General features: G+C 40.0%; 1 protein-coding gene across 1 annotated transcript in view; it reads left to right on the top strand.

The window, feature by feature from the left end:
• Positions 1-294: 294 nt before the first annotated feature.
• ube2g1a (ubiquitin-conjugating enzyme E2G 1a (UBC7 homolog, yeast)) overlaps positions 295-18,595 on the top strand; it is a 28,867-nt gene continuing 10,566 nt past the window's right edge. The window contains exons 1-3 of the mRNA XM_048612405.1: positions 295-439; positions 5,610-5,712; positions 16,447-16,544. Of these exons, the coding sequence (XP_048468362.1) occupies positions 295-439; positions 5,610-5,712; positions 16,447-16,544 (346 nt within the window). The remainder of the gene's footprint in view (positions 440-5,609; positions 5,713-16,446; positions 16,545-18,595) is intronic.

Here is an 18,595-nt window from a genome sequence, read left to right on the forward strand (position 1 = left end):
ATAAGGTTAACTTTTTTTCAGGCTAGTAGCCAAATTTTGTTTTCCTGCCTGAATTTCTTGGCATAAGTATGTGTTGGGTGGAGGCTCTCGTGATCCTAGTATTTTTCAATCACGAAAAGTCACTCATTATTCCTAGCACAAGTCTTCAGTACTGTTGCCAGAATGTTGTCAGGGCCCCTGGCCTTTGCAATATCCAGTGTCTCCAACCGTTTCTTGATATCAAGTGGAGTGAATCAAATTGGCTGAAGACAGTATCTGTAATGCTGGGTCCTTATAACGTGCAAGGTACTGACAATGTTTCATCTTGGCTCCAAGATTCCATGCGTGGTGATCAGTGTTGGCGTGCTAATCGTGACATTGACTTTGGTTCCAGAAACTGCTCCCGTGGACAAGCCTTTGGAGGCTTGGGGAGCAGGAAAGAAAATTAGAGGGAATGCTGGTACTGGCCATATCCAGCTCATGCTTGCAAAACATCTAATACTGTTTCCACCATTAGATGTGATTCTACATTTGGACAGCATTTTTTTTTTGCAAACCAGTGCAAAAAAATTATGCTGACAACCACTTTAGGATTGTCAGTCAGTACAAGTAAGTACACCACACTGCAAGCCTGAAGCTCTGTGTTCTTCGCAGGTGAATGTGTGCACATCACCTAGGTGGTAACCGTTTCTTGACCTGAGCAATGAACCAGTGCCTTGACCCATCAAGTTTAACTTGTCTTTAAACTTGAATTAAAGCTTGCCAGTTAACTGTCAGTCATTATGAACAGGTACATGACAACATCTTGATATATCAGAATTTACTTACTAACAATTCAATGCTCTCCAGTCATGTAGTATGTTTTTTCCCTTAATCTGATATTTCTCGTGAATGGTCTTGAGTGCAAAATGAGAAGCTTCAACAATGTTGTTTTCAGCAAAACGCATTCTATAGTAACTGATTACTCCTTTTAAGAAGAATTGAGGTTATAAGCTAACGGCATTCAAGACACATGCAATTACTGCTAAATCTAGAAGAATAGTTTTGAAAAATTTTTGCAATAAAACTTTTGTAAAGCAAGCCTGCTGTACATTTACTCAAAGGGTGGTACATTCTCTTAACTGGTGTTCTTTTTTGTGACAGCATTCTTCAGTTCGTTTAAAAAAAATCTTAGTATACTTTGTCTACATTTAACAGTTGATATATTTGACTTGGTGGGAAAACCATCTACAAATCTAGGCTTTTGTGCTCTGATTCTTCTCTTCTTTGCCTGACATTTCAGACACAGTATCCACATGCTTAACAGGCCTTTTGTTCATGGACAGTCTCCAGTAATCTCTCCTCTTTTCACCAAAAGCACCCTATTCTTTCCAACAGCTCATTTTGACAGATCTGTTATGACGAAGGCTGAACACATTAGATGTTGCTACGCTGGCCTGGCTTATTTGCATATTTCCACCCTCCTTGGCGATGACACAAGTGCAATCCATCACCTATGCACCTCAACTGTTTTACCAACCAAGCAAAATTAAAATCGTTATTCAATTAGCATTCTGTGTTACTGTTTTCCCCAACAAACTGTTGCACTGCTGCCCTTTTAAAGGGTAACTTTTACAGCACTTCATAGACCAGTCCTGCAGAATCTAAATGCGTTGTCATTTTAGAAGCACTTTGAAGCAGAAGTAGAGAAAGCAAATATTTTTCTTCCTTGAACAAGTGGCCCTTCAACTTGTGGGTCATTCAGAAACCTGACAACTGAACAATATTTTGACAAATGTTGTCAAGAACTGACTGTGTGGTTCCTGTTTTAAGGTCAATGTGGGTGATTAGTTCTTGGTTAGGGGCTGGAAATAAATAGCGGTGTATTAGTGAGCCATGTCAGGCAAAATGGCATTAGTTTTGATTTTGATCCATGCAGATGAAAGCTTCCTTTTATTGATAAGAATGAGAACCAACTTGGCAAGGTTTTTCTTTTGAGGACACCTTGCTGTTAATTTAAGCTGAATTAACCATTTTTATTATTTGCATGCATCTTCTCAAATCTTATAATAACCAGCTGAGACTATAAACTATTTTGTGGCCTCAAGTGTATTTTCTGAATAAAAAGCTTTGAAGTTTGAACCAAGTTAATTTCCCTCTGGATGCAAACTGCTGAAATGTGGCTGTGGATTTTCTACAGAAAACTTCTCAAATCTTTTCCAAAGAGGACAGTTTCTGTGAGAGAATAGATTTAGTTCATTGAGGTTGGAAGGAGTTTTTAAACTAGTGCAGCAGTAGGGTGGGAACCAGAGCAGTAAGTCAGTATGTGAAATGACTGAGGAAGAGTGAGAGACTAAGGAAGAACAGAAAGGGAGATGTTACCTAACATGGCAGGAATGGTGGCCTGAGATATTTACTTTACTGTGAGAAGTATGACTGGTAAGGCAGATGAATTTAGACCTTGGATGAATACATATCACTATGACTGTCTCTATTACAGAGAATTGGTTGAGAGAGCAACAAGACTGGCACTTTAATGTTCTGAGATTTAGATCTTTCAGATAAGATAGTAAGGGATGTAAAAGAGTTGGGGGGGGGGGGGAGAGTTGCATTACTGAATAGGGAGAATATCTCAGCTGTACTGAGGGAAGACCCCTTGGAGGGCTCATCGAAGCAAGGTCTTATGGGTGAAGTTCAGGAAGGGTGCACTTTGGGGTTGATCTACAGGCCTCAACAGCCTGTGGGTGATTAGAGAAATAAGTTTGTGGGCAGATTATGGAAAAATATTGAAATAGGGTCATTGTGGTGAGTAATTTTAAACTTACCCTACGTTGACCGAGTTTGTTGGATGCGTCCAGGAGTGTTACTTGAAGCAATTTGTAAGCAGTCCATTTGGGGAAGGGTCCAATGCTAGACTGGTGGAATGAGCCCAACCAGGTGGTCAAAGTTTCAATGGGGGAGTATTTCAGGAACAGTGACATAATTCCATAAGAACCATAAGTTTTTAAAGTTAATCGTGCATAAGACTAAGGATAATCTTTGGGTGAGAGTACTAAACTGGGGAAGGCTAATTGACAATACTTAAGCAGGAACTAGAGAAGGTAGATTTGGGATGACTGAGGGTCAATCCATATCTGTGTGGGAACCTTTTTTAAAAAAAAAAAGGCCAGTTGACTGGAGTTCAGGACTGGAATGCTCCAGTAAAAATTAAGAATAAGGATCACCAGTTTCAGGAACTTTGGATGGTAAGAGAAATTGTGAGCTTAGTCCAAAAAAGGAGGCATACATAAGGTTCAGAAAACTGAAGACAGAGTCCTTGAATATAAAGCAGGACACAATTTAAATGAAGGGCTAAAAAGGGTATGAAATAACCTTGCCAACAGGATTAAGGAAAATCCCAATGTGTTTTATACTTGTACAAGGAGCAAGAGGGTAGCTAGGGAAAGAGTGGGACTACTCAGGGACAAAAGGGAATTTGTGCGTGAAGCCAGAGGAAGTGGGTGAAGTCCTTTAATGAATGCTCTGCATCGGTATTCACTAAGGAGAAGGATGGTGAGTCTAAAGAGGGATATGTTGATGTTCTAGGGCATGTCAGTATTTTAAAAAAGAGGTGGTATTGGGTGTTTTGAAAAGAAGTAAGGTAGACAGGCCCCCAAGATCATCTGGGACAGATCCCATAATACTGAGGGGAGGCAAGAAAGGAAATTGCTGGCATCTTGTACAGAGTTTTTGTGTTCTCTTTAGTCACAGGAGAGGTGTTAGAGTACTGGAGACTCGTCAATGTTGTTCCTTTTGCCACCATTGCCCTTCTTAAACAATCTCTGGTAAATTGCAGGCCAGTGAGCCTTACATTAGTACTAGGGAAATTATTGGAATAAATCCTGTTGCCAAGAATCTTCTGATTCAGAGAAATATCGTTGACTTAGCAATAAGCAGGACTGTGTGGGTAAGGTGGTGTCTCCAACTTGATTGAGTTTTTCAGGTGTCAAAGATGTTTCAGGACAGGGCGGTGGATTGTCTTCATGGACTTTAGCAAGGCCTTTTGACAAGGTTTCTCACGGCAGGCTGATGCAGAAGGTGAAGTTACATGTGATGCATATCGAGCTGGTAAGTTGGATACAGAACTGGCTTGGTCAAAGAAGGTGAGAGTAGCAGAGGAAGGGTGTTTTTCTGACTGCAGACTTGTTACTGGTGGTAGTCTGTAGAGATCAGTGCTGCATCCCTGTTGTTTCTAATACGTGTAAACAATTGAGAATATAGGTGATTAAGTTTGCAGATGCAACAAAGATTGGGGGAGCTGTCGGTAGGAGGATTGAGAGGATACAGTAGGATATAGATAGGCTGGAAAGTTGGGCAGAGAAATGCAGATGGAATTTAATCCAGACAAATCAGAGGTAATGCATTTTGGAAGGTCTCATGCAGAAGGGAATAACACAGTAAATGGCAGAAACCTTAGACGTATTAACATAGAGGGATTGTGACGTTAAAGGTCCATAGTTGCCTGAAAGTGGCATAGTGTATTAAAAATTTGCAAGTAATGTTGCAGCTGTATAGAACTTTAGTGAGGCCATATTTGGAATATTGCATACAGTTCTGGTTGCTACACTACCAGGAGGATGTGGAAACAGTTTACCAGGCTGTGGCCCAGTTTGGAGGATATTAACTTCTCGGAGATTGGATAAACTTGGTTTATCCAACCTGAACTTTGGAGGCTGAGGGGCAATCTGACGGAGATTGACATTCCACTCTAGGAAAAACTATTGCCAGGGTGCACAAGTTTAAGGCGAAAAGGGATAAGTTTTTAAAGGAGATGAGAAGCAAGTGTTTTGAGTGGTAAGTGCCTGGAATGCAGTGCCAGAGGAAGTAGTAGGAACAGTAATGCTTGAGAGGTATCTTAACAGATGCATGAATAGGCAGGGAATAGAGGAATTACAGACTGCATAGACGTAAAAGGTTTTTACTTCAGAAAGGTGCTGTGCGTCAGTACAGTCTTGGGCATGAAGGGCCTGTTCCTGTCCCAGACTGTTCTTTTGTTCTCTTTGCAGGTTTCGGTTTTTCGGTGTCCACAATTTGATTTTTGTCTTCAATTCAGGAGTATGCCTGAACATGTTGCCCATCATAATGGTTTATGGTTGAAGGATGTGTCAATGTTGTAAATAGTTGCCACGTGCCAAGGTGGGAGATGGAGAGTGAAATGGCTTGTTCCGATGTTGATTGCTCTGCATTTAGGAGTGTTGTAAGTATGTTCTGATCAACCGGCTTGAAGCTGTTACTCTACACTTCCGGGTTAAAGTCCTACCTGTCCAAGGCCTTCTGGCACAGAGGGACACTACTGTACCACAAGAGCCCTTGCAGCATGTGTATGCTTGGGCTAAGCATGTGGTAGAAACGTATTCATGCTTACCTTGGCCATTAAAATGTAGTTTAAGCTGATTTTATCCAATGCCACATTTTGTTCTCACTGCAATTTAAAAATCTTAATTCTTTTGAACTTTTGAGTAACAATATTGTACATGTTTTCACAATAGTCTTCAGTCTTACAGACAAAAGTCAGAGGGTAATTTGTGTTTAGTTTTGAATGATGCTCTGTTGTGATGAGTGAAATATTGAAACTTGAAATGTAACCTTTTTGTCCATTCTTATCATTCTAGAGCTGAACAAGAATCCTGTTGACGGCTTTTCAGCAGGATTGATCGATGATAATGACCTATACAGATGGGAAGTACTTATCATAGGCCCTCCTGACACGCTATAGTAAGTACTGAATCCATGGCCTATTCTTAGGATTTTACTTTGTTTTCCCCTTTTCTCTCAGGAATCTGAGATACACCAAAAAGCTTATTTGCCATACTATACGTAGTTGATGATCTGCTCGCATTCTCAGAAGGGAGTTTTAAAAAAAAACTTGCAATTGTGTAAACTTTACACATTTAATTTTTTTTAGGCTGTTTGAAATGGGTTTTTCAGGCTATAATGGAGGAATAACAAATGAGTAACTCAAAAATTCCGTTCTGTTTTTGAATAGGCCTTCCTAATAAAATTGCCCCTCTTCAGTTGTAACCAAGCCAGATAGTGAGTACTTCATACACTACTCCAACCAAGACCTTTGGATGAAACTGTACCAAGTTGCATGAAATGACTTAAACCCACTCATTTAAGTCCGCTTGATGAATGTGAGTCTGCTGTATGAAATAACTTGTCAAATGTCTTTCATGACTAACGTAGGAAGTATCTTTTGGGTGTAACGAGAAGAAAAATTAAAGTCTTATCAGACTTGTACTGCTCTTGAGGGGAACAGACTTAGTGTAGCAAAGTATGCTGACTTCAAGACAAATGGCGTTCGCATGTATGAAATTGTACTGTGTAAAATTTTAGATTATTTAATCATCCTGAAGTTATGGGAGGTCTGCGCTTTGGTGCCTCCAACCCTAAGAAGTGAGTAGTTGTGTCTCTATAAAGCAACTTGCTGTGGAAGTACAGGTAGTTCTCCTATAATGCGATGTTTGCATTCTTGTGTGACCTCTGTGCTATAGAAATTTGTTATAAGGAAATCTCTATACCTGTAAAGCAGAAAGTTTGTTATTCAAACAGCGTCCACTATTCGTCATTGCATTAGTCAATTTATGTTATAGCAGAACTACCTGAAACAGCAAATAGCATTCATTGGTAAATGCAACACAATTAAACATAACCTGCACCATATCATTTTGCTGTTTTGGTGAATCTTTTATTGAAGTTGTAGTGACAATGTGTCCATTTGGATTCGAGAGCGAGGTTCTACTGCTATAGCACCAAAGGAAATGCTGCTTTGTGGATTATTTCACCTTAAGGGCAGATTTATTTCCACCCTTTCAGTTCTCCCCTCAGACTGTGTGTATTTTTTTTTTAATCCTGCCCCAGGTCTGGGACTTGTGTAGCCATTGAAGTTGAGTGAAGTGAAATATGTTTTCCATCCACTAAATTAGTCTTATAAGCAGTTTTCTAGTGGGGTTCTTGAACTTGTGTTTATCTGTAACTTGAATGCAATGTGATGTAAACATTGCCATTGTGCTGCAGAGCTGCTTGGTTATATCATTGACCAAAGCGATGGTAGTGAAACTGCTCAGTAGTATAAAACAGCAAAGGAGCTATTTTCTGAAGAAGGGTCCAGACCCGAAACGTCAGCCTTCCTGCTCCTCTGCTGCTTGGCCTGCAGTGTTCATCCAGCTCTACACCTCGTTATCTCTTTATCAAAGGAGCTATGAAGTGAGAGTAGGAGATCTTCAGTTTCTCAGCCCTGGATCTCCACAGAAGCAACTATTTTGAAACTGGAAAATCTAAGGATTATAATCCAGGCCTGTAAAATTCTACAGCACCTCCAGTGTCAGTTTTGGTTGACTAATCTGTGCCAATTCTGGTGCAAGTGTAAAATTTCTGTGGCAAGTCAAATTTTATGTTACAGTATTTCTGTGTATTAGCTATCCGAGTCCATTCATACTGAAAACTGGTCTGTGGCTACTTAGCTGGTAAGCAAAACTCAGCATTGCAGCATTGTTGGAGCTTGCTGCTATCTTCTTTTGAGGCTGGATGTTAGCAGCATTTGATAAGGTTCTGCATGGTAGACTGGCTAGTAAGGTTAGATCACGAGGAATCCAGAGGGAGCTAGCCAACTGGATACAAAATTGGATTGAGGGTAGGAGACAGAGGGTAGTGATAGAGGGTTGTTTTTCTGATTTGACTGTGTTATTGTGATCAGCTGCGCATTGCAAGGATCAGTGCTGCGGCCACTTTTTCGCCATTTTATATAAATGGCTTGGATGTTAATATAGGAGGTATAATTAGTAAGCTTGCAGTGACACCAAAATTGCTGGTATAGTGGACAGTGAAGAAGGTTACTTCGGAGTACAACAGGACCTTGATCAGAAGAGCCAATTGGTCAAGGAGTGGCAGGTGGAGTGTAGTTTAGGTAAATGTGAGGGGTTGCATTTTGGGAAAAGCAAACTAGGGCAGGACTTATACACTTGATGGTAGGGTCCTGAGGAGTGTTGCTGAACAAATAACTAGCAGTGCAGGTGCGTAGTTGCTTGAAAGTGGAGTCAGGTAGGCAGGGTGTTGAGAAGGCATTTGACACGCCTTCATTGGTCAAAATATTGAGCATAGGAGTTATGATGCCATGTTGTGGTTGTACAGGACATTTGTGAGGCCACTTTTAGAATACTGTGTTTAATTCTTGTCTCCTTGCTATAGGAAAAATGTTAAACTTGAAAGTTTTCAAAAAATGATTTACAAGGATGTTGCCAGGATTGGAGGGTTTGAGCTTTATGGAAAAGCTGATTAGGATTGAGCTTTTTACCGTAGAGCATCAGATGCTGAGGGTGACCTTGCAGAAGTTGGTAAACTCATGAGGGACATGGATAGGGTGAATTGCCACCAGTTTTTTCCTTGAGTAGAGGTGTCCAAAACTAGACGGCATAGGTTTAAGGTGAGTGGGGGGGAAGATTTTAAAAGGGACGCAAGGGTCAACTTTGGCAGCTCATTCCATACAGTGATAGAGGAAGTGGTGGCGTCTGGTACAAGTACAACATTTAAAAGGCATCTGGGTGGGTCGATGAATAGGAAAGCTTTAAAGGGATGTGGGACTAGATCTGTTAGGATATCTAGTTGGTGAGGACAAGTTTGGACCAAAGGGTAACTGTCTGCCCGCTCGTCCGTCCGTCCGACTGACCGCCCGCCCCCTAGAAAGTAGAAATGTGAAGATTCAGAATGATGAGGGAGAATCTGTTCAGTCTATACTTAAACAAGATTGTGCCTGAGACTTGGCTATTTCATAACTAGGTTTAATAATGCACTGAATTTACACTGTACAGAATGATTAACCTAATTGAAGAGATTTCCTTCTCCCTAGAGAATTTCTCTTTGGTTGGGTTGAGTACTGGAATTACTTTAGACATTGGGCTTGTCAAAAAGTGTCCTTAATTAGCCACCAAAATAGTAACTCTGATGTGTGTAGCCGGGGAGCATGCTAAATGGAAAAGCTGAGGAATCAAAACAAGGGCTGATCATAGTGGTTAATCTATAGTGTGAGGAAACAGCTCAGAAAATTGGGTTCATTCATCCAATTAGTGCTATTTTTTCAAAAACTATGGCTTCATTGCTTGATCAACACAAGCAAAATACTGTCTAAACTGGAATTGTCAAAAACAGAAAATGATTAATACTGAGCAGATCAGGCAGCATCTATCATGAGGAACAAAGTATTCACTTTTTTTCAGGTGGATGTTGCCTAGTGAAAATTCCTCTCTCTCAACCACTTCCCCAACACCTTCCCCGCCCTTCATTCAATTTAGTTTACCATATCCACTACTCTCAATGTGATCTTCTCTACACTGGGGAGACAAAACACAGACTTTGTGGAACACCTATACTCTGTCCATAAAGTGACCCTGAGCTTTTAGTTGCCTGCCACTTCAACATACCATTGTGTTTCCATGCCAACATTTGTCTCAGGCCTGCTCCAGTGCAGCTTCGTGTAAGCTGGAGGAGCAACACCGCCTCTTCCATGTAGGTATCTTGTAGCCTTTAGGACTCCAACGTTTAGCAGTTTCAGAGCATGAACACTTCTTTCCATGTTCATTGCCTGACCCCACACCCCAGTCCAGTTTTGGTCCTGCTTGTGGTCACCTTTTATTGTGATGGGAATAAGGAAGAAAAAAATAATTGCATGTAATTCATAATGGAATGAGCAATTGTAACAGAACTTACTACAAGTGGAAGTTCTGCCAGTGCAGAGCTGGTAAAAGGTACACTTCGGATGAAGGATTGACCACTTGGCTAGAATGTTTCATAAGTTGGCGTTTTCCTTTAAATGTGATTTTTACTGCTTACTCCTTGAAAGACAAGATACAGTGAATAAATCTGACTTGGGGGCGATGTTTTTAAGGTGACAGTGATTTTTGAAAAAAGACATGGGGGCAAATTCTTTACACAGGGTGGTTTGTGCGGAATGAACTTCTGGAAGAAGTTGTGGATGTGGATACAATTACAATGTTTAAAAGATATTTGGATAAGTACATGAATTAGAAAGGTTTGGAGGGATATGGGCCAGAGCAGGCAGGTGGGACTAGTTTCGTTTGGGATTATCGTTGGCATGGACTTGTTGGACCAAAGGGTCATACAGTACAGAAACAGGCCCTATGACTCTCCAGCTAACCAGCTACTCTGATGATAAGAAAATGGTGGAGAATTTCAGATATGCTGAGGCACAGGTGAGCAATGTTGGAAGTTGGGGATAGGCAGTTTGCTTGTGATGTGGATATGTGATCAGAAGCTTATTCAGTTAATTTTTTGACCATAGCGCTATTTATCTTTGTTAGTTCAGCTTCAGTAGTTACCAGGGAGATAGTTTCTTTAATCTATTCCCAGACTGATTTCATCTACGTTGCTTAGAACAAATGTCTGACATCCAGTACTGGATGAGCAGACAAGTAGTGTGATGGATCAGACAGTAGTGGAGTTGAGCTCTATATGTAGTTGGAACCTGACATGGTTTTGAAAGTTGTTGTTAATGTGCAATCACAGTCAAGGAATATGGAGATGAGGGCCTAAAAAATAGATATTACACTGGGATGCCTCAGTTGAAAATTTGAATTTAGTGATGCCCCTACTGGATAGGGTGGAGCCTTATTAACGACTTTATTTACTTAAAATTTGATAAATGTAAAATGCTTTGATTCAATTAAATGTTCATCAGTCAGGGGAAGTCGTGAAGGCACTGATGAGGATGCTGGGGAAGAGGTCTGGATAAATTAAGCATAGATTTCTGACTGAAATTATTTAGATCCCTGCCAGGCAGTGAAGCTTATAAACAAGGGTGCAAAAGTGCCTTATCAATAATATCAAAAGGAAGTTGGATGGGAGCTTGAAGGAAACAAAACTCAAAGGACTACAAAGATAAATGTGAATGGGACTGACTGGTTTGCTCAATATTGTACTGACATAGACTCAATAGACTGTATTGTCTCCTGTACTTCATGACTGAGTAGAAGATCAGAGACAAGGTTGTGTATTAATTGTCAAAAGAAGGATTATGAGAATCAACCCAATCAGAGGAAAGTCTACAGTCATCCTGGCCTACAAGCTTGTTGAATTTAATCCAACACTAGTTTTTTTTTAATCTGTGGAAACCTCAATTGAAATATGTCTTTAAGAAAATGAAGAGGCCTGTAAAAATGAGTGAGGTCAGCTCCTTAAGCTTTTACCAGCTGACCAGATTCCCTGAATATGGAACGGTTACCTGGCCTACTTGTGTTTGAACCTGAAGCAATCTGGCTATAATTTCAGTTTTAACTACTTGTCGGACTTCACCTGCTCATTCAGATGGTTAAAATTGCACAGTGCATTATTTGCGTTTCACTGATTCATACTGTGCTAATTCTCAAGGCACAAGTCTCAAATAAAATATGTTGTGCACCAGAAGCAAAGGACATATTATCAAGGATTGCATTACAGAAATGTTAATTTCAAACTGCAGCTTAGTGGAGAAACCAAAATTATTTTAAAAAGAATACTTGATTGAATTTGCTTCCTTCTGTTTGTGTCATACACTCAGCTTGTGACTTTACTGCTGATTCACACCTTCCTTCCATTAAATTTCTCAAGCTTGTGTCCATACTATCAAATTCCAGGGAACTTGTGGTTTAAAGCAGTCCGTTTTGTTTACCGATACTTTAGAAATTGCACAAATAAAGACTGCAGGGGAGGTCATGATACTTCAGCATAATTGTTTGTTTTTAAACAGCATACCTTTCACCATCTGCAATGTTGCAGGTGATCTGGTAGTATATAGTGAAAATTACATTTCTGGATATCTCTTCTCACTTCCTTATTTTGTGGACATGGAATTGCATTGATATAACTGGAGAACCTACTCTCTCAAATAAAATAAATCAGCTGGAGAGGCTGACTAATCACTTTATAAATCAGCCATCCCTAAATGCAGGAGTCCAGTTGCTCATTGTATCCCTGCCTTTACTCTTATTTTAGTGAACCCCACTAAATGCCAGCTAGTTCATTATTGCGGATGTTGCATGAGGAATTGACACTTAATTAATCTGGTGGATCCATATGAATAGCTTTGGGTGAAATCTGTGAATTGAGAAATAGTACAGTTTCAGAGGAAGTCCCCCAAGTGCATCCAAATGGAGGTAACAACAGTGTGAACTTCAGCTCAGGTGAAATGAGGCTGGGACAGCCACTGGCAATGTTAAAATGGAAGCAAATAGACTTTGTGATGGAGAAGATATGATTCTTGGTCAAAAGGGGCATTGGGATTGAAAGCCATCTGGCTTTAGCCACTGTCCAGGGAGAGAGGCTTAAATAGAGACAAGCTTTGACTGCAGCCACAGAGTGGTTTTGATCTTTCAGTGTTTTATCAATGTGGGAGCAGGAATAGAAGTCACTGGCGTACTCTGGTTAGATAAGTGAGAATGGAATCCAGCAAGGCCAGGGCAACTCAAAAGGGGAGGTATTGATGAGTGAGTTGAAGTAATTGATTGGTTTGGAAGCTGCAGAGCAACAGAAGGTTGAAGATCATGCACCATTATCAGTCATGAGTGTTTTGAAATTAGTTAGGACCATTTTTTTAAGACTGCGCAATTGTGGAAGTCTCTGGAGTGGTATAAGCTACTTCAGTTCATGTCTGAAAACCTATCAGGTATAAGATGCTGTTCTGTTATTCCCAGGCAAAAATACTTTAACACTGAAATAGCACCGTGGTGGATGCTTTTGACTCCATTGTGTGATACAAGACAGTGACTAGCAATGTGATTTTTGTTAGTGCTGTGATTTTCCTATGCTTCAGCATAGTGTTAAATCATCCCGCTTTGTGTTGTTTGAATGGTTTGTGCAGATTTCAGTGTGGACTACAAATGGCATTTAAGACTTTTAAACTGGAATGATTTAAAACTTGTTGCATTTGTTCTGCTCTTGTATATTCGCACCGTTAAACTTTAATTAGAAATGAATATAGGATCTTTGGAAGATTGGTGTAGATTCAATAGGCTAAGTGGCCTTTTTCTAAAATGTAGGGATTCCATGATCCTTCAGTAGTGCTTCAGGGCTATTCCTCAAGCATTTCTGTAGTACTGATAGCTTCCGGCCTTAACCATGCTCTGATTAGAGCAGTTACTTTGGGATTCTGGCATTGGGCACTTCTTTTGGTACTTCTCCAGTGCTTTGTGGTGCCTTCTCTAGTTTGTCCAAGTCTGTAAAACCCGTAGGAGAGTAAGGATTACTAGTAAACCATGACCTTGGCTTAGGTTTGAGATCTTGGTCCTTAAAACAGCATGTCCCCAATCTACAAACGTGCACCCATGCAGAGGTGCAATTTTAAAGATCCAACGTATGAACGTTTCCTCATACTGTACTTAGTTTGTAGATATTTTCAAATTGGTAAGCCATGTTGTGACACAGCTCTGGAGCAGGTGGGCCTTGAAATTAAGCCTTCTGGCCCAAAGTACAGGCACTACCACTGCTGCAAGCACACCTGGATGGCTGTTTTATGACATTGCGTTGTTCTGATTTGAATGGACTCCACAACAGACTCCCTGTATTATTTTCTCTCCCCTAATATTAGCATTTAGCAAATATAGAGCATCCTGTCCCAGCAATAATCAAGCTGTTGATCTCTAATTAAACTGTAATTGAGTTCTATTAATTAGTGCATTCCACCCATTTTCCAATTTTTAGAGAGCTAACAGGTAGTCTGCTTTATAGTCTAGTATTTATAGAAATAAGGCAACACTTGTATGGATTAGGTAAGTTGCTTGTTTAATACTGTCATTTTTAACATGTATCTTCCAAACTGTCTTGTTCAGAATGCAAGAGCTTTTTTCCCTTTTTCAAAAAAAAAGATGTCTTCTATTTGATGCAATGCGTACTGTTCAGCTGTTTTGCAGGGCCATATTGATTATAAACCAAATCTGGCTCATTAGCCTAATGGTTAATGTTACATATACTCTGAACTGTGTTCGTCATAATTTAATCCTATTTAAGTGTTTGAAGGAGAAAAATGCAAAACAGGTCATGTTAATGACAATTATCAAAGGCTTTTAAACTAGCATACAAGGGAGTTAGAAGTCTTGTTTCAGCTTCACAAAATCCAGACACGCCACAGCTGAAATACTGAGCAGTTCTGGCAACAATTTAGGAAGGGTGTGTTGGACTTGGAGGCAGGGCAATGAATACTTAGCGGCACGGTGGCTCAGTGGTTAGCATTGCTGCTTCAGTGCCAGGGACCCGGGTTCGATTCCAGCCTCGGGCAACTGTCTGTGTGGAGTTTGCACGTTCTCCCAGTGTCTGCGTGAGTTTCCTCCCACAGTCCAAAGATGTGCAGGGTAGGTGGATCGGCCATGCTAAATTGCCCATAGCATCCAGGGATGTTTCGGTTAGATGGGTTAGACATCGGGAAATCAGAGGTAGGTGAATGGGTCTGGGTGGGATGCTCTTCAGAGGGGTGGTATGGACTTGTTGGGCCGAATGGCCTGTTTCCACACTGTAGGGATTCAATGATCTAATATCTGGGCTCCAAATGTGAAGCTGGGGTGATATTAAACAAGCTAGGGACAAATTCTTTGGACTTCAGAAGATTAAGGGCTGATTTGATTCAAGTTTCAAGATATTAAAACAAAAAGATTGGGGAAAACTCTATTCACTAGTTGAGGAGTCTTGGATTAAATGACCAAAATTATTAGCTTAAAATTCAAAATTCAAACTTGAGCTCTTGGAAGTGAAATTAGGAAAAACCTTTTTTGTTAAGGTTGGTAAATGATTAGAACTCTCTGCAGATGGTGATTGTTAATTTTAGAACTGAAGTTGGTAGATATTTGTTAATATATTTTGGTATTGAGGAATATGGGGGCAAAGACCAGTATGTGGAATTGGCTGTCAGAACTGCCGAGATTTTAAGTGGAGAGGATTGATGGGCCAAGTAGCCTATTCTGCTTCTGTAAGTTTTAAACGTGATGCTGCAGGTACGTTCAAGCAATTTGTGTGAACTGTAAAGCATGATTTCTTTTTGTCAAAGTCCACTTGCAGTCAATGCTCCAGGCACTAACATTACCATAAATACACCTGAAAATAATGGCTAAAACTGTGTGCAGAGTTTATCAAAATGAGTCAGCTAGATGACTTAAAAATTGGTACTACGTGTGACTAAACCTCTAAGTAGCTGTGTGAATTTGGAGTTTTATCCAATGACTGCTTTTGGACATTCCTCATTTTGATTTTTCTCTTGCTTCCTTTCTCTTTTCCTATTTCTTAAAATAAGGACAAGAACATAAGTATGGAGAGGGGTAGGCCATTCAGACTTCTGCACCTCGTCCATCACTTGGTTCATGGTTTATTTGGTGGCTTTGACTCCACTTTCCTACCTAATCTGCATAAGTCAGCTTTGAGTATACGTAATGACCAAGCATTTGCTTCACTCAAGGGATAGAGTATTCCAAAGATACCCTCTGAAGTTTTTTCTCCTGTCTGGGATATTAGGGAGGTCCTTCTTTCTGCAACTGTGCTGTCTAGTTCTAAATTCACACTTGAATGGAAACAGCCTGTCAACATGTACCCTTTCAAATCCCGTCAGAATATTTTCTGTTTCAATACAGTCACCTTGGGAGTATATCAACCTAATTAACTGTCCTTGAATTACCTCCAAATGCAAGCATAGCCCACCTTCTGTAAGGAGACTATGCAAAATCCTCTAGGTGTGTTCTCACCAATTTGCTTCAGTGATAGCAAGCCTTATCTACTTTTATATTGCTTCCCTATTGCAAAAAAGAGGCTGTCTGGTTTCTAATTTTCTGTACCTGCTTGTAACCGTTTGTAATACATGAATGTTGCTGGGTGCGAGAGGGTTTGAGTTATAAAGAGGCAAGATGGCCTGGATTTTTTTTTCCCTGGAGATAGGAAGTTGAGAGGTGACTTTAGAGGTTTATAAGATCATGAGTGGCAGAGATAGGGTTAATGGTAGGCCTCCTTTGCCCAGGGTTTCAAAACTAAGGGACGTGTTTTTAAAAGTGAGAGGAAAGAGATCTTAATGAAAGCATGGATTAAGAGGCAGACCCTTCTGCTCTTTGCCTTGACCGAGCATGCCATGAGGTCCATCTGATGTAAGGCAGTCATGTGACCCATGTCTCTCAATTGAAGCACACGATGCCTATAATGGTAGATGAGTCTAGCTTTAAATTCATCCAGCTTGGGCATGTGCCAGGAGTATGCTGGGGAGGGGAAGGGCTCTGAAACCACGTTGTTTCAGTGTCTTCTGAAGGCCAGCGTGTCTCCCACGTCTTACCTCTTGGTTTTTATCCTTGTACATGAAGGCTTGTAAAATTATCAATTGGTGGAATGGGACCTCCTATTCCCTCCGCATTGTTTAATATGGTGCTTATCCAGCTTGATATTTTTTGTGAAGTAAATGCAATTGCTATATGGTGTAAATATTATCTTTATTTACAGCGAAGGCGGTGTTTTCAAAGCTCATCTTACGTTCCCCAAAGACTATCCTCTCAGGCCGCCAAAGATGAAATTCATCACAGAAATCTGGCATCCAAATGGTGAGAATCAGTCATCCGTATTGGAAATATTTACTGTAGATTGGGGCAGCGATGTCAAAGAAATGGGAGGATTAAGAGGAGAAAGCACAAACTTGAGGTTTGGCAAAGTCTGCTAACTTAAAGCTCCTGTAATAATTTTTTATGGGGTAAGCTTGGCACATAAAGGGTGCTGATATTGTCAAGTGAGTTATACCTGCAGCACGCTGCTGTTTAATGAAATAAAAATGCTCCTAAATCCCACGCTTAAATTCTTAGAAACCAGTAAAAATAAGCACTGTTGGAAGTAAAGTCTATAATCCTGTGGCATACACAGGTCATTTTGTGCCTGGTATAAAAAAGAAAATGTTGCAGATACTGGAATTTTGAAATGGAAACAAGTGTGGGAAATAATCAGGAGGTCAGGCAGAATTTTTGAAGAAAATGTTAATATTTCAGGTTTATGACCTTTTGGGGCAAAATATTTGATATAATTGGTTTTAAGCAAGTATAGAGTGAGGGTGGAAGGAAAAGAAATGCCTTCCATAGGATGGAAGGCAAGAAAGATTAAATTACAAAATGCATTATTGGCTTTATTTAACTTTCATGCAGTGGCTGCATCTACTTGTAAATGGTGCTGCAATTTGTGGTTCCATGTTTAAACTGCATTATGCTTAATCTTGCTTTTGTAAAAGCACAACACTTCCTCCAGCTTTGATTTGATTTATTACTGTCCCATGTACTGAGGTACAGTGAAAAGTGTTATCTTAGTGCTTTACAGACAGATTGTACTATACACATGCGTCAGGGTAACAGAACAGAGTGCAGGATACAATGCTGCAGCTGCCAAGAAGGTGCAGACAAAGGTTAACATTAAAGAAGTCCATTCAAAAGTCTGGGAACATGGTTTTCTGCAGTTGATCACATTTGTCATGGAAGCAAACTATTCTTCTATTCAAATGTATAATGAAATGTCACTGTTTCTAATGAGTGTTTTCTGCCAGAAGTATTATTTCCAAATTCATAAGGTATTGAGGGAGGAATATGAAGTGTTATAGTCCTACATTTTGAAGTTCTTAATTTAACAATTCTTTTAATCTTTGATTTGAAGGAATATAAACAAACAATATTTAAAATTATAAAGGCCTTTTTTGTTTGCTTTATTATATTCCTTTATTATCCAATCAATTCAGGTTGGTGTTTATAGATTCAGGTGCATAGCTTTCCCATCTGCATTTAACTTTGCGGTCTTTATTTTTTAAAATGATGCCTTCTGATGCCAACTTCATCAATTTTGCCCCAGTCACTTTCCTAAAGTTAATGACTTATGATTGTACCGGGGGATTGTTAGCTCAGTTGACTGGACAACTAGTTTGTGGTAGTGATGTCAAAAATTTGGGTTCAATTCCCACCCCGGCTGAGGTTACTGTGAAGGACTCTCCTCAACTTTTCCTGTCACCAGAGGTATGGCGACCCTTGGTTTAAACCACCACCAGTTGTCTCTGAGAAAGTCACCCTGTGGTCTGGTACAACTGTGGCGACTTTGTTACATTCTAAATCTTGTTGTATTCCGCACCATAACTAACTTAATAGTCTATCTTCTGTTATCAGGATGTAACATCTGCTTCATATTCAATACGATAATGGCTTATTGTAACTCTTTCCAAAAATATAGTTATTCAAAACTTCTGTCAATTCCAAAACACTTCAATTTGCACATAAAATGCAATAACTTCAACATTTCTCTCTGCACTTGTGTCTCAATACAGTTGCAGTACAAGTATTTCAGTATTCATTCCATGTTAGATATACATCTTGAGTTTGACTGTTTCCAGCCTAACAGTGCTCTACGGCTGCAAGGCCTTCATCAATGGTCTTTCTCCCCCCTTGTGCCTTTTATGATGACTGCTGTAAGTTTTAGTGCCCCCTTAGCATGCAGTTTTCAAGCTTGGAATGTACCAGTTTGCAACAGTATGTTTTGGGCAACTCTTCATTGGAAGATCAGCACGTTTCAGTTAAACTGAAGAATGTCTGTCTGTCTGTCTGTCTGTCTGTCTGTCTGTCTGTCTGTCTGT

The sequence above is a fragment of the Rhincodon typus genome, chromosome 26 (assembly GCF_021869965.1).
Source record: "Rhincodon typus isolate 14 chromosome 26, sRhiTyp1.1, whole genome shotgun sequence".
In the NCBI taxonomy this organism is placed as follows: Eukaryota; Metazoa; Chordata; class Chondrichthyes; order Orectolobiformes; family Rhincodontidae; genus Rhincodon; species Rhincodon typus.